Source organism: Aquarana catesbeiana, linkage group LG06, assembly GCF_042186555.1.
Source record: "Aquarana catesbeiana isolate 2022-GZ linkage group LG06, ASM4218655v1, whole genome shotgun sequence".
In the NCBI taxonomy this organism is placed as follows: domain Eukaryota; kingdom Metazoa; phylum Chordata; class Amphibia; order Anura; family Ranidae; genus Aquarana; species Aquarana catesbeiana.
The window spans coordinates 189,960,429-189,983,984 of NC_133329.1; the positions used below are offsets into that span (position 1 = coordinate 189,960,429).

General features: G+C 44.5%; 1 protein-coding gene across 1 annotated transcript in view; it reads left to right on the top strand.

The window, feature by feature from the left end:
• The window catches only part of RSL1D1 (ribosomal L1 domain containing 1), a 201,042-nt gene that overhangs the window by 138,128 nt on the left and 39,358 nt on the right, over positions 1–23,556 (top strand). The window contains 1 exon segment of the mRNA XM_073591170.1: positions 16,888–17,007. Within this exon segment, the coding sequence (XP_073447271.1) occupies positions 16,888–17,007 (120 nt within the window).

The following is a 23,556-nucleotide window of genomic DNA, read 5'->3' on the forward strand; positions in this document are numbered from 1 at the left end:
CCACTCTCTCAGGGGCTGTCCTGAAAGACTCCTGGAAAACAAGTTACTGGTAAGTCTAACTTGAATTTTTTTTTTTTTTTTACTGCGTTTCTCCACGATTTCCGTGCGTTTTTTGTACAGGTCAAAAGGTCACCAATGTAAAGCAGAAAACGCCTGTAATCTGCCAGAAAAAAAACTCCTGAACTTAATTGAGCTTTAGGTGTTTTGCTTCAGATGACAAAACGCTCAGAAGTGAACAGGGGCCATTAAAATGAATGGGATTTTTCTTGTTGGGCGTTTTTAGAGCTGAGGCTTACAGCAGAAAAACGCCTAGGTGTGAACAGAGCCTCAATATTTTGTTTTTGAAGCCTCAACGTTCCTAAATGGTTTAATCCAAAATGTTACTAATATTACTAAATTCTACAATCCCAGTACCTGGCCCAGTTATGTCTGTTTGCCCTCTTGTTAAATGGTAGAGATTGATACTCTTGTGTAATAGGACTACCTGTTATAATTTTGGTGCTATTTTTATATACTTAACAGTTGCACTCATTCAAAGAAAGAAAGACTTCCACACCCAAACGTCTTTTGGATGATGTGTGGTCCATCTGTAATGTTGCTTTTCACTGAATCCTGCAATATTTTTTTTTTTTTTTTTTTTTTTTAACATGCTCTTATCCCACAGCCTCCTGGGATATGTCACATGTCCCAAGAAGTGGCTGTAGGACCAGTCTCCCTGCACCATGTGATAGTAGACCGCTTTGAATTTCTCTGCAAGTCTCAGCTGGCTACCAACTTCAAGATGGTAGTGCCAGCATCGTGGATCCTTGAGTATCTTTATGGGATCACAAATATAATAATATTACACATACAAGTAACCTACAACACCAAAAAGCCATGGGGGGGGGGGGGGGGGTGCCAGGATGGGAAGACCAGTCACAATTGTGAGTCCAGTTGCTGGTCGCGGGTGTCTAGCTCGCTGTGTCGCAGGAGGTGTATTATAGTGCACTCCGCTGGAGGATGGACTCGAAGAAGCAGATCGGACTGACCGAGGCAGGATGCCACGGTTGCCGTGGATGTCGGGCTGGAAGTGGAGATGGCCCGGAAGTATTGTGGATCGCAAGCTGTTGCCCTGACAACCGTGGCTTACATGTTTCGCACGCCTGCGTCTTATAGTCAAATGCAGATCGCCGCCATTACCAATAAAAACCATAAAATGTTTTTTAAAGTCCCTAAATCAATCCCCTATTTTGTAAACGCTCTAACTTTTGCGCAAATCAATATATGCTTATTGGGAATTTTTTTTTACCAAAAATATGTAGCAGAATACATATTGGCCTAAATTGAGGAAGAATTTTTTTTTTTTTTTCTTTCTGGATATATTTTGTAGAAAATAAAAACCGCAGAGGTGATCCACCAAATACCACCAAAAGAAAGCTCTTTGTGGGGGAAGAAAAGGACATACGTTTTTATTTGGGTACAGCATTGCACGACCACACAATTGTCAAAACGACACAGTGCTGTATTGCAAAAAATGGCCTGGTCAGAAAGTGGGTAAAACCTTCCGGTGCTTAATTGGTTAAATAAAATACCTTATTTGCGCTTTGTTCTAGCCGGGCGGTCACGTGACCTCCGGACCCTCTCCTCTAAACGGCTACAGCGGGAGAGGCTGAGCGTGCCGGACAACAGTATATTAATGGTTAATGTATGCTGGTTGAAGTAGTTCCTTTGTTCCCAATTTGTGTTATTGAAGAATTTCCCAAGAAAGGAATCTCTTTTTAGAGGAGGCCTTTTCCTGGGTGCAAGGCTGGAGCCTGGAAGCACTGCCAAATTTATTATCAGACCCACTTAACAATTAGCATAAGCATAGCAAAGGTTCTCATTGTCTTAACCAATGGATTTAGGGCAATATCTTATTTGAGGATGCTAATTCTCATAACCATCCCAAAAGAGGGCTACAAGTTTTTAACTTTCAGTTCATTACAGCATACTTAGGGGCGTTCTTTACGTCTTGAGGAAAAGAGCTAGAAAGGCTTCAATGTAAGAGCTATGAAAATGTGGAAAAGACTCAAACTATTCTGGGCTGCTCCAGTAGATTTTTTTTTTTTTTTTTTTTTTAAGAGACCTGAAATGCATTCCTAAATGCACAAAATATAACAAAAAATAGAAACCCCATCACAGCCATACTTCCCATCTAGAGATGGAGACCCATAACTGTCACTCCATCTTCCCAGAGACCCCTATCACAGCAATCTCCACCCCGCATAAACAGAACCATATCACAGCCATCCCCTTGAGATAGAGACCCCCTTTACAGCAATTGCCCCCTACCCCAATAAAATAAAATAATCACAGCCATCCACCTCAGAAATATAGAGGCTCCTCCATCACAGCCACATATCCTTCCTATAGAAAGACACTCCCATCACTGCCATCTTCACCTAGGGATACAGAGACCCCCTTCCACCGCAGAGACAGATCACATTAACCCCCACCGACCCAAAACTCTCATCTCAGCCACCCATCCACCCCCCAGAGAAACAGCAGCCCTCTCTATCACAGCCAATCTCTCCAGAGATTACCCCATCCCACCAGAGACTGTCCCCCCAACCCCCCATATTGAGAGAACACTACTCATATTAATTTATAGTAACTTGTAGGTATCTGCCGTGCTAATGCTGAGAACACTGTGACTGTGTGTGGAGGAAAGGCACCTGTCCACGTCAGGGATGCTCCCGTGACTGCCTGCAAGACGGTGACACCGATGAACACTGGCGGCTGCAAAAGTCCCATAGAGAGGTGCTGGAGTAACATTAGGCAACAATAGTCTTCACCTGGGCAATACCAGGGGCACAAGCTTGGAAGTCAGTTGCAAGTAGAGGGTAAATAAACATTGTTCACTTAGCTACCTGATATTGAGAGGTAGAGAGAAGTATACATTATAAAGAGGACAAATTTCCCCCCCCCCCCCCCCCCCAAACAAAAAAAAGGTATTTCCAGTTTCTCAGGCCCATGGTGACCCTACTAGCATTCAGCATAGTGAAACAAAGCATCAGAGCAACCATCCATAGTGAACAGTGAGTTTAAAGGCACAAATTCATCCGCAAGCATCAGCCTTGCGGAGCCAGAGAATACAACCAGGCCACAGCAACAGAGTTTAGCCGGGAAAAGAACACTGTTCCTTACACCCTTACTTCTCAAAGCAGCCTTGACTGAATCAAAGGACTTGCAGAACTTCTTTGTTTCCACAGAATAATCTGGGAACATATGATGCAGCTGTTAATTGATTTCTATACAGTTGGGTGGTACTGGCGCAAGCTGTTAAACATAATGTTTAATCTGACAGGGGATGAGGGAGTAAAAACACTCAATCAGGGTTCAGCAGTTTGAGTGCGGCCGCCGATGGTGATGACAGACATGCTCCTTTTTCAAGCTGGCTTGTACAAGAGTGTGAGGGCCTTATATAAGTGGCGGTGATTGGTGGAGGCTAGGGATGAGCTCCGGCGTGTTCGCATGGCGCACGTGCCGAGCCCGCCAGGAAGTCGGCACGGGGCAGCGCTAATCACAAGCAGTGAGACATTTCCTGATGTGCGGCTGCAGAGATCGGGAAATGTCTCCCTGCTTGTGATTAGCGCTGCCCCGTGCCGACTTCCTGGCGGGCTCGGCACGTGCGCCATGCGAACACGCCGGAGCTCATCCTTAGTGGAGGCGGTGCATCGATTAACACTTCCATATATGGACAGTTCAGAAGGTCCTCTAGTGCGCCATCTTGTGGCTAGAAACTAAAATTGCTTGTAAAAAAGCAATAGTGAGATTACCATTGCTTAGTACTTGGCAGAACATCAATTGGTACAAAATTAAAAAGATAGAGACATAAAAAAAAATGCATCTCAAACAAGCCAATTGAAATAAATGGTAAACAACATGATGAATAATAAAAATTAATAAAAATGTATTGAATGTCTAAAAATCCTAAAAGAGAACCTGCATTAAATTAAATATTATAGTAAAATAGACTCCGCTAATATAGTGTGGTGTTGTGAGAAACGTTGCATACTCACATGATAAATATTGTTTGAAATAGCTCTTTATATGTGCATGGGGGAGACGGTAATTGGGTAAGTCATATGCATCAGTACAAGATGATGCATAGAAGCAGATGGAATGCTGGAATGGATGACGATTGTTTCACTATAAATATGCAATGGAACAAAGCAAATGTGTCAGAATTTTGCACCTATCGAGTCTAAATTACTGGGTATCATAGGCATATATGATGTGCAATGGTAATTGGTGAACATGTCCACATGTCGATCAGACCACCTATGCTGTGGACACATCTGGTTATCTAGGCAGTTCTGTATGAAGAAATGGTACGACCGGAGGTTGTACATAATAGAATTTTTGTCTATAATCTATTGTCCATCACCTCAACTTGGTAGTGGAGATGTGCAATATACATAGTATTATCCATGTATAAAGTATGGGGGAATTTGGATATGGGTAATTCGCAGTCATGCTTAGCATGATGGGAAGGGTGGGGGATGTAATGGTGAGGTGAGTGCTATGGATATGTGATCCCAACGTGGGCGACCAGGTACCCTATCCTCAGCTATGTCAGCCGCAAGCCTGGCTCGACACTGAGAAGCAGGGCAGCCTGTCATGCACAACACTAGCCAAAGTAGTAATATGGGCAACTAAGTTAACCTTGTACCACTATATACTTAAGTGAGAGACGGGGGGGGGGGGAGTGACATATGTGCCCAACCTCCCTTGGATTAGGGACCACCCGAACTTCCAGGTTGGAGTAGTATGAAAAAAAATCTAACAAGATTAGTACAGTGATTAAAAGATAGACAAAAAACCCGGTGGAAGGGGGACTGTATGTGAAAAAGGAGGGGGGGGGGAGAACAGGGTGGTGTGTAATGTTATATGATGGTCCCCACCTCTAATTCCTCATTCAAGCCTCCTGGCGAGATGGTATCCACAGAAGTATATCCAGTAGGTCTCCCTTTCGCAAAGCCAGTGGAATCTCTCTGCCTCTGAAAGACCCCTGGGTATTCTAGCACCCAAACTTTGAGGCCTGTGGTCGATTTTTTTTTTTTTTTTTTTTTTTTTTTTTTTTGTGACAGTTAGCAAAGTGGCGAGGGACACTTTGTCCTTTCCTTACTCTATTAGGCGACAGTGTTCTACAAAACGTTTTCAGAGTGGGCGGATAGTGTGACCTATGTACAACAACATCTCCTTGCATGTATGTACTGGTTTGCTGTCAAGGTAGAAATTGTGTGCTTGCTCAATAAACTCAGGATAACTCTTATCGAGTCATTTTCTTTTGAGCAGGTGACTTTGTTCTATATAGTCTGTGGTGTTTATACAATTTTGTCTGAGTTGGCGGTATTGGCCTTATGGGATGTTTTGGGTCCCCTTGGGGTAATGACAGCTGTTATAGTGAAGCAGAGTGTTTCCTGCAGTGGGTTTTGTAATGTTTTTGGCTTGTATTGACCTCTCGTGGTGGCTCAATTCCAAGTCTAAGAAACCTAATGTGTTTTTGTCTTGGTCGTAGGTGAAGGAGAGTCCAAATGGATTATTATTGGAATGTTCTACAAAGTCCCTCACTAGGTCTGGGGAGCTGTCCCAGACGATGATTGACGTCTTTATACCGGCCAAAAAATATTTAGGTTACTGGCAAATGGGTTGCTGTTCCAAATGTACCTAGATTGCCTTAAACCCATGGCCAGATTTGCATACGATGGAGCAAAGTTGGCAGCCAGAGCAGTTTCCTGTATTTGTAAAAAGAATTCTAAAATAGTTATCGGTCAGACAATTTGGTCGCATCCAAGATGAACTGAACTTGTTTGGGGCTGGAATATGGGTCTCGGGATAGAAAATAATTCAGTCGACAGACCATAAGCATGTGGTATAGATGTGTAGCGAGAGTTTACATCTAGTGAAACCCATTTATAGGTTGGGTTCCCATGTGTATGGTTGTAGAAGTTCTAAGAGGTGAGTGCCATCTCTTATATAGGATTGGAGATTTTTGGCTAGTGGTTGTAAGAATTGGTCTATATATTTGGAGAATCATGTTGTGATGCTGTCAATGGCAGCTATAATGGGTCTGCCTGTGGGGGGGGGTTTGGTTATGTATCTTAGGGAAGTGATAAAAGTACCCCTACTTTTAGTACCCCTTAAGAATAAACAAGGCTTCTGTTTTTTCTAGGATGCTGCTAGACTGTGTTTATTGACCAGTGCATCGGCCTCGGTTTCGCAGCCTGGTAGAAGGTCTTTGCCAAGTTTTACATATGTGGTGGAATTGGCCAATAGTCTGTGTGCCTCCACAATGTAATCTGTTTGATTTTTTTTTTTTATGACTATCCCACCCCCTTTGTCTGCACTTTTGATAATGGGGTCTTTGTCATTCATGAGACTTAAGGGCTGATTGTTCATCCCTAGACAAGTAGCCCAGATCTATATGGATTAGTATTAGGTGATTAGTATTAGGTGGTTGACAGAGTTTGAGAAAATCTGAATAAACAACCCTATAAAAAGTTTCTAAATATGGGCATGGTAAGGGTAGTAGAAGATAGATTTGGGTTTCAATGAAGAGTGTTTAACCCGGGGGGGGGGGGTGGGGAGGTGGCAAGATGTGTGAACAAACTGAGATCTTCATTTTCGTTCTCTTGGTATAGTTTGATGTCAGCATCAAAATCTATAGAGTTGGACAAAGGTGTATTGGGTGATTCACTGTAGCATGTGACTGAATTAAGCAGATTTTTTGGTTCTTTGATCTGAAAGAATCTTTTGAGTAAGAGTCCTGATGTACCTATTCAGATCTTTTAAATAGGGTATAGGGATTAGGTTTGTTGAGTGGGTTGAAATTAAGGCCCCGACTTAGAAGAGAGGTTTCAGCTTCTGTTAGTGTGAGAGATTGAATAGCTTTACACTCTGCGTGATTTGTTTTTGGTGCTTTTTTTGCTCTTTCTACCTCTCTGCAACCTCTTCTGTGAACTTTCTTTTTTGTGTGCTGTTCCTGAGGGGGACTTGTCACTAAAAAAGTCTGCACAGCGGGGTTAGTCTAAGTTACTAAATTGTCACATGGGGTAACATGGGATGAGGTGATGTTGAACAGAACATTGGGTCCATGGTTGGGATCAGACATAGAAGCGATGTCTGTGGGGTCATAGGCGCTGGTGTTTGGCTCCCGAGTTATGGGCAGTAGGATATGAACTCTAGGGGTATGTTGCATTCTGGAAGAAGAACCACACGGGTCAATGGTAGATTGTTTATCAAATGATGAAACCAATGTGGAGTGATGAGTCGAAGATGTATTTGGTACAGTACTGAGTGAACTGTATACTTCGATGTGAGGATTGGTAGTGGTGACATGATTAGTTCTATTATTGTAAAAAGAGTTGAGACTCTTGAACAGAACTGCATTATGTGTGTTTGGTGTAGTATGTAATGATGATTTTGCCTGGCGGGGTATAGTGAGTGGATTGTTGGATGGTCTGGTATGTTGCCATAGGGAGAAGGGAAGGAAAGATTCGGACTATAAATGGCAACACTCTGTAGATCGAGAGTAAGGCGAGAGGGCAGATGGTGTGCATTTTTCTTCCATGAGAAGACATCACTGTTAGTCATTTAGATCTTGCCTAAATTTGCCTAATTTTATTTTTATAAGAGTCTTTCTTTTTGGTATTTTTTTTTAGTATGTCATACCAGGTGTTATGAACTATCTAGATTGTCTGTTGGATAAGTATTTCTATCCACTTTGAAGTGCAAAATTATCAGATTTTTTGCCATTCCTTGGAATGGGCAGGTTCCAGGAATGGGCACGACTGGATAATACGTAATGCTCTGGGTGATGTTTTTGTTTCTATATATTTTGAAATAAAGAGTTTTTCCCACCATTGGGTGTTTGCAGAATGCATTAGCCTCTCTAGTTTTTTTTAATTTGCCACATAGGTACCGTTTGTGATTTCTACAGCTGCACGAGCCACCCGCAGGATCTCATCTGGATCCCTGAAGTTTAGTAGCCGGACGATAAAGGGGCTCCCTACGGGCCAGGCTGCGGTGGCATTCGATGGGCCCTCTACGGTGAAATAGGATGAAAGCTGGGCAGCAGATAGAGATCAGAGGAGTTCATCCACAAACACTGTGGGTTCACTTACCCTCTGCTCCTTCAGGGTAGCCCGATAATGCAAAGGCTATTCCTCCGGCAGTGGTTCTCGGCATCCTCAGCACGGTGTTCAAGTACCTTCATCTTAGATTAGGGTGCGGATCACCACTGTATGCTCCGCCACGGAGTCCTCCACGTGATTGACCCATAGCTCCGTAGTGGTCAATCTAGAGCAGATCTTCCGAATAAGTTCAATGTCCAGCTGTACCGCCTCAATAGCCCCCATGACCTCTGGGATCCCCGGCGGAGAAGGTGCGTGTTCCTCTGGCAGGTCTGTCTGGGATGCCATATTGGAGTGCACCTATGGGCGACAACCCGCCAGAAGCTCTGGGCAGGCGCCATTGAGGATTCCTGGAGGGAGACTAAGTTTCTTGCCCTTTCCCCGGATGCCCTGGAGTCTTGGAAGGCATCCACAATCCGCACAGCGGCAATAGGACACAGGATTCCCCAGGTAAGGCGAAGATTACTCCAGCACAGCGGCAATAGGACACAGGATTCCCCAGGTAAGGCGAAGATTACTCCAGCAGAGCTCTGGGGAGCATGTCTGGTTACTCCACCATCTTGAACACGTTATGAATATGGAACTGGTAATTTTGTCATGGAATATTAGATGAGTCGAAAACTCTACTAAAAAGAGGGCGCTCTTTACCACATTATTGCATTACAGTACCTTAGTAGTTTGTACACATGAATCTCCTCTAATGAAGCTGTGGACCAGGGTGGGCAACCTTTTGAGCATAGTGTGCCAATAAATATTGAGAGTGGCAGCTACACAGAAAAGGCCAACTTCACACACTCAATCATGGAAAGGAATTTATAAATGCTGTAAACAGCTTGCATAACAGTAAGAAATGAATATTGAGCTTTGCGCTGTCACACCTCAGATCAGTCCCAATTCTTGCGCATTTACAGTTTTAGATCTGCCCCAATTCTTGCACCTTCACGTTACAGATCCGCCCCAATGCCTGCGCCTAAACCTCTCAGATCCTTCCCAATGCTTGCGCCTTCAGCTCTCAGATCCGCCCCAATGCTTGCGCCTTCAGCTCTCAGATCCGCCCCAATGCTTGCGCCTTCAGCTCTCAGATCCGCCCCAATGCTTGCGCCTTCAGCTCTCAGATCCGCCCCAATGCTTGCGCCTTCAGCTCTCAGATCCGCCCCAATGCCTGCGCCTTCAGCTCTCAGATCCGCCCCAATGCCTGCGCCTTCAGCTCTCAGATCCGCCCCAATGCCTGCGCCTTCAGCTCTCAGATCCGCCCCAATGCCTGCGCCTTCAGCTCTCAGATCCGCCCCAATGCCTGCGCCTTCAGCTCTCAGATCCGCCCCAATGCCTGCGCCTTCAGTTCTCAGATCCGCCTCAATGCCTGCGCCTTCAGTTCTCAGATCCGCCCCAATGCCTGCGCCTTCAGCTCTCAGATCCGCCCCAATGCCTGCGCCTTCAGCTCTCAGATCCGCCCCAATGCCTGCGCCTTCAGCTCTCAGATCCGCCCCAATGCCTGCGCCTTCAGCTCTCAGATCCGCCCCAATGCCTGCGCCTTCAGCTCTCAGTTCCACCCCAATGCCTGCGCCTTCAGCTCTCAGATCCGCCCCAATGCCTGCGCCTTCAGCTCTCAGATCCGCCCCAGTGCAAATCATAGCAGGCAGCTTGAAGTTTCGGACAACATCAGGACCGGATCTATTGTGTCTGATATGGGGGTGCAGTAAAACATGTCGGGGGCAGAGGATAGGTCAGCAGGGAAGTGTACAGGGATCAGTAGGGCAGAGGACGGGCGTCAGCAGGGCAGAGAACGGGATCACTGCTGACAGGGAACTGCCCCTCCCAACACTTGCATACAGCTAAGATCAGATTTTTTTTTTTTTTCCTCAGACATAACGTGCATTTGCACAGTGTGTAGCTGGCTGTTGCAGATGTACTGCTTTCTTGACCTGAGGATTTCAGAGTTTAGAACTGCAACTACCAGCTACACGCTGTGCTGATTGAGGTTGTGTTTGAAAGTCAGATTAGCTGTGTGCAATTTGGGCAAGAGCCGCTCGGCTGCACGTCCTGTGCTAAGTCCGAGGATGGGAGGAAGAGCTTATTGACCCAAGCACAGCATTCATGGGGGAGGGGAGGGTTGTAATTCAATTTTTATCCCCTCTGACCAGAACACCTTTTTCCATGGGGCCTAAATCTTCAAGGTGCGTTTAACCGCTTCAATACAGGGCACTTATACACTTCCTGCCCAGACCAATTTTCAGCTTTCAGCGCTATCACATTTTGAATGACAATTGCGTGATCATGCGACGCTGTACCTAAATTCTTTCCCCCCCCCCCCCCCCCCCCCACAAATAGATATTTCTTTTGATGGTATTTTATCACCACTGGTGTTTTTATTTTTTGCGCTACAAAAAAAGAAAAAAAAAATTGGAAAGGTTTTTCTTCGTTTCGGTTTTAAAACTTTGTAAATACATTTTCTCCTTCACTGATGAGGCTGCACTTATATGCAGCGCTCATAAGCGGCACTGGAAGGCACTCATGGGCGGCACTGATCAGAAGGCACTGGCAGACATCAGTGCCTGTCAGTATTAGTAGAGGAAAAGCCGATACATGGCTTTTCCTGTTTACACTGATCAGCTGTGATTGGACACAGCTGATCACGTGGTAAAGAGCCTAAGTAATAGGCTCTTTACCTCGATCAGAGATGCAGTATGTCAGACTGACACACCACGGAGCGTGCGATAGCAGCTTATCCTGCTGAACGTCATATGACCGCCCAGTCAGAATAACAAAACCACTTTCTGGCTGTCATTTTGCTATATGGTGGGCAGGAAGTGGTTAAAGAACTGCAGTCTGCTCACATAATTTGTAATAAAAACATCTTTGCCATTCTGAAGCTTCCCTCCAACCACTTTGCATATTTTATGTGATATACTGTGACTTATACTGTGACTCTGTACTTGCCAAATATGCTGCAGAAATTCCCCTCCACCGAGTCTCGCTTCATCCATTTTAACTGTGGGCAGCTGAAGCTGCTGCCTGTTCACGTCCTGGATTTACACACAGAGGCGCACCTGCAGCTCTGATTGGCCCTCTCATGAGAGTGAGAGCTGTGCATGTCATAAGCCTAGGCTTTTTACCAGACAAGAAACGGGAAGTTGGCTGTATAAGGTATTTGGCATAAAAAAATGTGTTTCTATCCAAAGTTGAAACGAGGGCAAAAAATTGAATAGATGGAAAGATCCACTTTAAGGTGGTCTGATGAGACTAAAATTTAATTTGGCCTCAACACCATATATGTCTGGCAAAAATCCAATACAGCTCACCAGCGTCAAATAACACCATTCCTACAGCAAAGCATGTTATGGGGCTGTTTCTCTGCAGCAGAGACTGGAGCACTTGTCAAGATAGACAAAAAATGGATTGGGCAAAATACCATAAAATTCTTGAGGGAAAATCTGCTGCCTTCTGCCAGAAAGGTGTCAATTGTAAGATGGTTTACCTTCCAACATGACAATGATCCAAAGCACATGGCAAAAATGACCACATAGTGGTTGCAGGAGAAAAAGGTGAATGTCCTTACATGGCTTAGTCAGAGCCCAGACTTAAACCCCATTGAAAATCTGTGGAATGACTTGAAGACTGCAGTCCACTAATGGTCACTATCAAATTTATCTGAACTTGAGCAGTTCTGCGAAGGGTGGGCAAATATTGCAACGTCTAGATGTGCAAAGTTGGTAGAGGCATATTCCAACAAACTAAAGGCTGTAATTAAAGCAAAAGGTGGTCCAACAAAATACTGACTTAAAGGGGGGGGGGGGGGGTGATCCTTTTTTTTTTTTCTAACTCAGTGATTCTGGTTTTGATTTTTTTTTTTTTTTCTCTTCCTGAAAGGTTGGTGTTAGATCTTTCACTTGGATGTTATAAGTTGCACTAGTAAATACAGCTGGATAAAGCAAAACTGTGAACTTGTAAGACTCATTTCAGGCTGCAAAGCAACAAAATGTGATTATTTTAAGGGGGGTGATTATTTTCTATACCCACTGTTTATGTATGTGTGTATATATATCGTATTTGTGTGTGTGTGTATGTATGTATATATATATATATATATATATATATATATATATATATATATATATATATATATATACATACACACACACACACAAAGTGGGGACAGAAAGTATTCAGACCCCCTTACATTTTTCACTCTGTTATATTGCAGCCATTTGCTAAAATCAATTTAGTTAATTTAGTTAATTTTAGTTCATTTTTTTTCTTCATTAATGTAAACACAGCACCCCATGTTGACAGAAAAACTAAAATATCACATGGTCCTAAGTATTCAGACCCTTTGCTCAGTATTTAGTAGAAGCACCCTTTTGATCTAATACAGCCATGAGTCTTTTTGGGAAAGATGCAACAAGTTTTTCACACCTGGATTTGGGGATCCTCTGCCATTCCTCCTTGCAGATCCTCTCCAGTTCTGTCAGGTTGGATGGAAAATGTTGGTGGACAGCCATTTTTAGGTCTCTCCGGAGATGCTTAATTAAGTCAGGGCTCTGGCTGGGCCATTCAAGAACAGTCACGGAGTTGTTGTGAAGCCACTCCTTTGTTATTTTAGCTGTGTACTTTAGGGTCATTGTCTTGTTGGAAGGTAAACCTTCGACCCAGTCTGAGGTCGTGAGCGCTCTGGAGAAGGTTTTCGTCCAGGATATCCCTGTACTTGGCCACATTAATCTTTCCTTCGATTGCAACCAGTCGTCCTGTCCCTGCAGCTGAAAAACACCCCCACAACATGATGCTGCCAGGTGATAAGCAGTGCCTGGTTTTCTCCACACATACCGCTTAGAATTAAGGCCAAAAAGTTCTATCTTGGTCAGACCAGAGAATCTTATTTCTCACCAACTTGGAGTCCTTCATGTGTTTTTTAGCAAACTTCATGCAGGCGTTCATGTGTCTTGCACTGAGGAGAGGCTTCCGTCAGGCCACACTGCCATAAAGCCCCGACTGGTGGAGGGCTGCAGTGATGGTTGACCTTCTATAACTTTCTCCCATCTCCCGACTGCATCTCTGGAGCTCAGCCACAGTGATCTTTGGGTTCTTCTTTACCTCTCTCACCAAGGCGCTTCTCCCCGGATAGCTTAGTTTGGCCGGACAGCCAGCTCTAGGAAGGGTTCTGGTCGTCCCAAACGTCTTCCATTTAAGGTTTATGGAGGCCTCTGTGCTCTTAGGAGCCTTAAGTGCAGCAGAAATTTTTTTTGTAACCTTGGCCAGATCTGTGTCTTGCCACAATTCTGTCTGTGAGCTCTTCAGGCAGTTCCTTTTGACCTCATGATTTTCATTTGCTCTGACATGCACTGTGAACTGTAAGGTCTTATATAGACAGGTGTGTGGCTTTCCTAATCAAGTCCAATCAGTATAATGACCTCAAATGAAGGTGTAGAACCATCTCAAGGATGATCGGAAGAAATGGACAGCACCTGAGTTAAATATGAATGTCACAGCAAAGGGTCTGAATATTTAGGACCATGTGATATATTTCAGTTTTTCTTTTTTAATAAATCTGCAAAAATGTCAACAATTGTGTTTTTCTGTCAATATGGGGTGCTGTGTGTACATTAATGAGGAAAAAAATGAACTTAAATGAACTTAAATGATTTTAGCATATGGCTGCAATATAACAGAGTGAAAAATTTAAGGGGGTCTGAATACTTTTCGTCCCCACTGTGTGTATATGTGTGTGTGTGTATATGTATGTGTGTATATGTATGTATATATTTTACACACAGTGGGGCAAAAAAGTATTTAGTCAGCCAGCAATTGCACAGTTCTCCCACTTAAAAAGATGAGAGGCCTGTAATTGTCATAGGTATACCTCAACTATGAGAGACAAAATGTGGAAACAAATCCAGACAATCACATGTCTGATTTTTGAAAGAATTTATTTGCAAATTATGGTGGAAAATAAGTATCATATTTATCGGCGTATAACACGCACAGGCATATAACACGCACATTCATTTTAAGAGGGAAGTTTCAGGAAAAAACTTACATTTTAAATAAGGAACTTTGAAGCAAAATAAGGATCATTGCCCATCTGAAGCCTCACCATTGCCATCAATGCAGCCTGATCAGTGCCCATCTGCAGCCTCACCATTGCCATCAATGCAGCAGCCTCACCATTGCCATCAATGCAGCCTGATCGATGCCCATCTGCAGCCTAGAGGGGACAGGGAGGGGGGCGGGAGGAGCGCCGACAGATTACATACAGTGTGAATCTCCTATGATAGGCAGAACAGTGGTCCAATGGCGGCCCAAGAGATGGGACTTCCCATTACAGAGGCCACCAAGTAAACAGGAGATTCTCACTGTATGTAATCTGCCGGCGCTCGTCCTGCCCCCCTCCATGTCCCCTACAAGGCAGCTAAAATTGAAGTATTGGCGTATAACACGCACACGCTATTTGCAGCCGATTTTCATGGTGAAAAAGTGAGTGTTACACGCCAATAAATACAGTATTTGGTCACCTACAAACAAGCAAGATTTCTGGCTCTCACAGACCTGTATCTTCTTCTTTAAGAGGCTCCTCTGTCCTCCACTCATTACCTGTATTAATGGCACCTGTTTGAACTTGTTATCAGTATAAAAGACACCTGTCCACAACCTCAGTCACACTCCAAACTCCACTATGATGAAGACCAAAGAGCTGTCGAAGGACACCAGAAACAAAATTGTAGACCTGCACCAGGCTGGGAAGACTGACTCTTCAATAGGCAAGCAGCTTGGTGTGAAGAAATCAACTGTGGGAGCAATAATTAAAAAATGGAAGCCATACAAGACCACTGATAATCTCCCTCGATATAGGGCTCCACGCAAGATCTCACCCCGTGGGGTCAAAATGATCACAAGAATGGTGAGCAAAAATCCCAGAACCACACGGGGGACCTAGTGAATGACCTGCAGAGAGCTGGGACCAACGTAACAAAGGCTACCATCAGTAACAGACTACGCCGCCAGGGACTCAGATCCTGCAGTGCCAGACGTGTCCCCCTGCTTAAGCCAATACATGTCCAGGCCCGTCTGAGGTTTGCTAGAGAGCATTTGAATGATCCAGAACAGGATTGGGAGAATGTCATATGGTCAGATGAAACCAAAGTAGAACTGTTTGGTAGAAACACAACTCGTCTTGTTTGGAGGAGAGAGAATGCTGAGTTGCAACCCAAGAACACCATACCTACTGTGAAACATGGGGGTGGCAACATCATGCTTTGGGGCTGTTTCTTTGCAAAGGGAACAGGACGACTGATCCGTGTACATGAAAGAATGTATGGGGCCATGTATTGAGATTTTGTGTGCAAACCTCCTCCCATCAGCAAGGGCATTGAAGATGAAACGTGGCTGGGTCTTTCAGCAGGACAATGATCCCAAACACACCGCCCGGGCAACGAAGGAGTGGCTTCGTAAGAAGCATTTCAAGCATTTACAGAAAACGTTTGACCTCTGTCATTGCCAACAAAGGATATATAACAAAGTATTCAGATGAACTTTTGATATTGACAAAATACTTATTTTCCGCCATAATTTGCAAATAAATTCTTTCAAAAATCAGACAATGTGATTGTCTGGATTTGTTTCCACATTTTGTCTCTCATAGTTGAGGTATACCTATGATGACAATTACAGGCCTCTCATCTTTTTAAGTGGGAGAACTTGCACAATTGGCTGACTAAATACTTTTTGCTCATATATATATATATATATATATATATATATATATATATATATATATATATATATATTATGCAGCATCCTGCATTTGTCTCAGTCACAAAACTGTTTACAACAACCCTTTTAACACCAGAGGAGCCCTTGAAATAAAATGTTTTTTGGTCTAGAGCCTTTGCTAGAAATTACTAGATCTACAACTCATGATACATTAGTGTGACGGTCATTGGGAAGAATACCCCCTTACACTTGTGGTCATTGGGAAGAATTACCACCTTTACAGATAGTTGAAAAGATCAATGGTGTCAGTGGGAACTTGGCTGAGAGGCAGAAATTGATCAAGGAACCTGGAGGAACCCTTGTTGAGAAACCCCGATGCACAAGAAGAAGCATAAGCGAGAAGGGGAGAGTACATGGAAAATCGGATATCTGGTAAGTTGAACTGATTCTTCCTAGTACCTAGACATAAACAAACACTTAAAGCGGTAGTAAATCGCAGCCTTTTTAAAAAAAATAATAAAACCTGGCTAGACCATGGCATAATGTGCATCGCATACTAGCACATTATAAAATTATCTTGTTATGAAACCCTTTAATGGCACACTGTCACCGCTGACAGGGCTTCCATCTTCACCCAGCCTTCCTTTCACGTTTGCGTGCTACTGCTGTCTGACTGGCTAAACAGTGATGACGTCACTCCCGTGCAGGAGCCACGGCACAGCTCTGAAGGGATGGCATGGGTATGCCGTACCTCCAGAGCACATGTGCCGGTTAAGTCACGGGCTGCATGCAGTGTGAATATCTCCTAAACCGTGGTTTCCCCCGGAGCTAGGCTTCACTTACCAAGTTGCTAACTCTTAGGTTTCATGGCCCCTCCAACTGTTTTCTTTTGAAAGCCCAAAAAAAAAAAAAAAAAATGCGTATTAGGACATGAATTAATCCATGCAAACATGGTCCAGGTGAGTTTTCTTATGACTGTTGTGTGTGATTTTAGTTCAACCTGACAGTTTTGCCTGTTTATTTTCAGAAATGGAAAAACATTAAGGTCCTGCACCTGAAAACGCAGGCATCTGTGGCTCTGCCTATTTACAATTCTCCTACTGACAATTTGAAAAAACTAGACTCAACTAAGACGATGGCCCATAATGTAAGTCATTTTATATATTACTTGACAAAGTTTATATAGTAGTCATAAAAATATAGAATGCGTATTTTGGAATTTTACAGTAACCCTTTATCACTTTCTTTTTTTTCACAAGAAATGTTTATTCAAGATATTTAACAGTACAAGCGATGCATAGACACAGTTCAATATAGTAGTAGCAGTACATATCTAGTCACAAGATAGGTAATTAGTTTGTTCACATAGACAGTAGGAAGATGTTTGAGAGCATTACATGATACTGCAGTAAAACATGTGCATAGGGGCCACAGGTCGAAGCAAATTAACCAAGGAGGTCTTGTGGGGAGAAGGGAGGGGGGGGGAGAGACAAGGGAGGAACCACAAGTACCTTATTAGTTTAACTTGGCATAAACAATAGGTGCTTAATTAAGAGATCTTAGCCGTGATGTATAATCATGAAGCTGGTACATCAGCATTACCACGCATATCATCCACAGCCCCAGCACCCCATGCATCTATCCATCCTGACCATATCTTGTTGAATTTTTTTAGGGCAGTTACGATTAACTTATGTGAGTTTGTATAATGGGAGTACAGAGTTCATTGCTAGGCGCCATGAAGATACCCTAGGGGGTGAGGCGTCCTTCCAGTGGAGGCATATCTCTTTACGGGCATAAAATGTAGCGTAACTCAAATAGTTTGGTATATTTGCTTTGTACACTGGGATTGAAAATATTCAACAGCATCGCTTTGGGGTGAGCCCCCACTTCCGTCACCAGGACAGCCGCCCAGAAGTAGACCTGGAAGTCCGGTAGAGACAGACCCCCTTGAGTGATGGGTAGCTGGAGGAGCCAGTCTTGGGGGCCTGCCGTTCCAGATAAAGGAGGATATTATACTTTTCAGTTTGGCAAAAAATGAGGCGGGGGGAATCAAGGGTGAATTCCGAAAAAGGTACAGAAATTTAGGTAGGTATATCATTTTAATGAGGGGGAGAGTTTTCCAGGCTGCACATTTCTGCGAGAGGTTTTTGAGTAGTGGCTGGGGGTTTAGTTCAAAATATGAAGACCGCAAAGCTACAACCTTTACTCCTAAATATTTTAATTCAGTCGTCCAGTTTAGGGGGGTGCCTGTCAGTATGTTTTGACTGGATGTGTTTAATGAAAAAAGGATTGATTTCCCCCAGTTTACCTTGATTCCTGAGAATGTGCCAAACTCGTCTATTTGAAGTGCTGGTGGGAGGGAGGAGATGTCTTTAAGAGAAAGGTATCATCGGCATATAGGGATATTTTGTCCCTTGTACTGAGGGGGTGGATCTAACACGGGCAGCCATGGGTTCCATGGCCAGGGCAAACAGCCCGGGAGAGAGTGGACAGCCCTCTCTAGTGCCCCTAGATAGAGGGAAGGGCAAGGACAGCGAGTTATTTGTACGTATGCGAGCCATGGGGTTGTGGTACAACATCTGCACCCAGCTAATGAAGCGAGGGCCATATCCAAATTTGCGCAGGACAGCCCAGAGGTAGTGCCACTCAACTGAATCAAAAGCTTTTTCAGCGGCGAGAGGCTACCTCCGGACTGTCCCCGCCCGCCCTGGAAAGATGTGTAAGGAGGCGTCTAATGTTAATATCAGTCCCCCTTCTTGGCATAAATCCAGACTGGTCTGGATGGACCAGTGCCGTGATTAGTGTTCAAACATCCAGCCAATATCTTGGCGTCGACGTTAAGGAGTGAAATTGGCCGATACGAGGAGCACTGATCAGGGGGGCTTAGCAGGTTTAAGAATGACCACAATAACTGCTTCAGCCATTGTCGGGGGCAGTGTGTTCCCTTCCATGGCTTTTTGGAGCATTCATTTAAACGATGGGAGTATTTCTTCAGCGTATGTTTTATAGAATTCGGCTGGAATGCCGTCTGGACCTGGTGTTTTAATATTTTGTAAAGAGCCTCCTGCCTGCTGAATTTCCTCTATTAGGATCGGGCCATCTAATGCTTCCCTACATGTGGATGTCAGGCAAGGGAGCTCCACCCCGTAGAGGTATGCTGTCAGCTCCTCATCCGAGCACCCCATCCGGTAGCCATAGAGCTCTTGATAGAATGATGCAAATCTGTTATCAATATCTGTGGGATCGGTCAAGGTCGTCCCGTCCGAATCGCATATGGTTGAGATAGTCACCGGGGAGGAGCTTTCCCTCGCCAGCCATGCCAGCATGCTGCCCGTTTTTTCTCATTGTTCAAAAATTCTTTGGGACTGGTGTAGAAATTTGGTCTTTGTGGCCATCGTGCGTAGTAAGAGAACATCCCTCAATGCAGCCTGCAAGTCTGAGTACACCCCAGGGGACCCCGTCATGGAATATTTCGCCTCTAATGCTGCTACCTTCTCCTCAGCCCTCTGTTTCCTTCCTCAAATCTGTCTGGATCCTACGGATGTGTGTTTGTAAACTACCCCTAGTTGAAGGCCTTAAATGCGTCCCAGGATGTGGTCAGAGTCACAGAATGGTCAAGGTCCTGCCAATAATGTATTGCCTCGGATCTATATGGTTCAGATATCCTGGAGTTGGACAGCCAAAATCTGGACAGTCTCCAAAGACTCTCCCTCTGAGCATTAGACACACAAAGCTTTAAGGCAAGTGGAGCGTGATTGGATGTGCCACGGGGAAGTATATTAATGTCCCGAACCCTGGGCAGGACAGACCCCCCCCACATATGCAAGATCTATACGTGATAGTGTCTTGTGTGAGGCTGAGTGAAATGTGTAGGCCCGCCGAGAAGGGTGATGCCACCTCCACACGTCGGTCAAATTAGATGCCTCAGCCCACGAGAACAGCTCTGAAGGCAAGCCCACTCCGGGCGTTAGCCTGTCCATTGCAGGATCCGGGACCAGGTTAAAGTCCCCCAGTATTACCACATTATCCGTGCCAAAGGCAGCTATTTTTTAAGATAAATTGGTTAAGTATTCCTATAGAGGCCGGGGGGGGGGCTCTAATCCACTAGCTCTAATCTGTCTATTATGGCATGCAGTACAACATACCGGCCATCAGGATCAAGCTCAAGTGCCATCAGTCTAAACGGTAAGGATTTATGTACTAGGATGCTGACTCACCTGGAGTAGGTGGTATTGGTGTCCCACCCAGGGTCGTCTAAGACTCAGGAGTCTGCTTCCCGTCAGGTGGGTCTCCTGTAGTATACACATTTGGGGGTGGTATGTTTTAAGGAATTGAACGCCAGTGACCTTTTAACAGAGGAATTCAAACCCCTGGTGTTCCATGAGATTATGGTACAATCCGCCATCTATGCCCGGTATCACATTTTCTATCCATAGATCACCATGCAAGAACAGATGGACCCCTAAAAATGTCAAAACATGGCATCCTGCATATCTTGTGACAAACATAAGTGCATCGCTTGTGAAAAAAACAATAAAACCGGTTATAACAGAACATTCCCAACCATGCCCCCCACCCTGCCAACCCCGACCCAAACCCCTGGGAGGCTTAGGATCCCAACTCAGAACCAAGGCGAACACGCCTGTAATGGGGTACCGTGAGCGGAACAGCATCCACAGTTCAGCAGTCAGATGAGGAACATCTAGTCCTCTGCTGGAGATCGGATCACAAGAAGCGGGTGCAGTCTCCCGGCAACAGCTGGGGGTAGAAACTTGAACTTCAACGTTGCAGGAACAGTTATATTTTCCCGGCCATGACCAACATAGATAGATAGGAAGGAATAGGGGGAAGGAGGATATGCAGAGGAACAATTAACTCCCGCCTCCCCTGCTAGAATATCTCAAATTATGATAGGGTGGGGACCAATGAAACCCTGGGCTCCCGTGTACCTTAAGGCAAGGTGACTTGTAACACATGGGGAGCCTTCTGGGCCAGGAGTAGTGATCAGGCCAGTGAATAAAGGAGGCACGTCTTTAAGGCACCAGTTGGCCATGGCTCATTTAACTAGAAATAAACAACTTCCCTTGTTCAGGGTAACTTATCTGCGGGGTAGCGTGTCAATCCACGTGGAGGCATCCTCAGGAGTAGTGAAGAATCGCACCGATTCACCATCTTCCACCCACAGCCTGGCCGGAAACAGCATGCTGTACTTGATATGCTTGGCTCGGAGTCTGGCCCTCACTGCATTGAATGATTTCCGCTGTTTCTGCGTTTCCAGCGAGTAATCTGGGAAGATCAGGAGTTTGGCATTTTCAAAGCGGAGTTCCCCCTGAGCCCTCGCCTCCTTCATCACCGTGTCTTTGCAATATTTCTGGCCTCAGCTTGCAGCTTTGATACCCCCTTTTCTGTTTCTCAATGATCTCATTGTAATCTGGAATGTCTATACTGGTATTATGTATCCAAGTACAACACTCATAATTCTCTGTGACCTCACATAAATCGGTAATAGCTGAGCCCAGAGATTCTATGGCCTTTTCCTGCAAGATCAGTTCCTTCCTAACTGCTCTTAGTTCTACATTCAATAGGCCTATATCCATCTGCGTATCATTTAAAATCGTACCAATAAGGTTAGTATAAGTATTAAGATGGTTAATCGTATGAATTAACCCATCTGTTCAGGCAGGGAACCATGACCAGACCATTTCAGACGTGCTAAACAATGCGCTCCTCTCTGTTTTAAGCCCAGGTTCACACTGAATGTGGTTTATAAATTGTGCGAGTTCAGGTGAACGCGCACGATTTCAAACAGACAATGCAGTCCGGCTTCAGGAACGATTTGGCAGACATCTGCAGGTTCATGCACAGATTTCTCTTCAAAACGTCCCCAGAGTTACCAAAAGTAATACAGGAACTACTTTTGGGGATTGGAGCAGTGCCACAAAGTTGAATACTGAAAACTCTCGTGGATGGTACGAATAAGTGGCACTAATCCAGACCATAAAAAAAAACTGTCACTAAAATCAAAATGATCAGTCCAAAGTTCTTGCAAGTTTTTGGTCTACTTGGTCCAATGGGTGGGGTTTTTGTTTAACTCTGGAAGCATGTATCTTAAGAATGTGAATCGACTGTTAGTATTGCTGTACGAGTAAATGTGGTAAATGTTGGTTCTCCGTAAGGGGGATCGATTTTGTTGTGTAGGGCCTTTATGACCACTCTGTCTCCTTGTTGGAAAGGATGTGTTCCTGTGAAGGCAACTGAAAGGCAGACACATCACCTTAGCATTTAACAAATGCATTAAATTCAAAACATACACTTGTATCAGCTCCAGGCCACCAGGCATTAGGACCATGGGTGTTTCAGTCCAAGGGGTAGTGAACGGTCTTCCCATCAAAATTTCAAAAGGTGACAATTTTGGTACTATTATTTGGGGTCATCCTGATTTCTGCAAGCACTGTAGTGAGGTAATTTTTCCCACCTAACATACCGTATATACTCGAGTATAGGTCGATCCGAGTATAAGTCGAGGCCCTAATTTACCACAAAAAGGGAAAAATGTATTGACCCGAGTACAAGACGAGGGTGATAAATGCAACAGCTACTTTAAGTGGAAAAAGAGGGTCAACAATGCCCATCTGCAGCTGTATACCTTCCTGTGTATATGTGCATGTGTCCTGTGTATATGTGCCTGTGTGGTTATGGTCCTGTGTGGTTATGTGCCTGTGTCCTGTGTGGTTATGTTCCAGTGTCCTGTGCATGTGTCCCTGTGTATGTGTGCATCCCACCTGTGTCCTGTGCATGCCTCTGTGTGCCACTCTGCAATGATCAGCGTGCCATAATACAATCGGCCATTCTACTGTTTAAAAGCCACGCCTCCTTCTCGTCCATGATAGGCAGAACACTCCATTTCCCGGCAGTCAGCGGTCAGCCTATCACGGACCTTCTCTCATCCTCATACCACGGACAAGGATGAAAGAATGTCCGTGATAGGCTGTACACTGACTGCTGGGAAATGGAGTTTTCTGCCTATCACAGACGAGAAGGAGGCGCGGCTTTTGAACAGTGAATGGCCGCCGAATGGTAATGGCACACGCTGGCCGCCGTCTGCCTGCATGACACGCTGATCTTGTAGTCTGACAGCAGTGACTCGAGTATAAGTCGAGGGGGGCACTTTCAGCCCAAAAAAAGGGCTGAAAATCTCGACTTATACTTGAGTGTATACGGTATGTACCCTTGGTTGCTTTCCTCGATTTTATCTTTGATTTGTTCATTCTTTCTACAATCCCTGAACTTTGGGGTTGATATGGAATGTGGAACTTCCATTCTATAGCCATTAACTATCTGCTGCGTCACTGTAGAAGTTAAGGCTGTTCCTTTATCTGAATCAGTACTCACCGGGCATCACTATCTTGGGATCGCTTTGCACAAAATCTTGGCTACTGTTTTGGCATCTTCCTTGTTTGTCCTAAATGCCTCTGGCCATCTGGAGAACCTATCAACGATCATTAGCAGTTACTTTTACTCCTATCTCCTTTTGGCATGCATGTAAAATAAATCTGCAATTTTTGATATGGACCCTGCGGGGGTGGTAAATGCTCATGCTTACCATGTGTAAATTTTAACATCCCAAGCCTCAAAAAGCTGACAGGCTCTGGGTAAGAGCAATTCGCTAAGCAGATTGGGAAGACTTGTATGC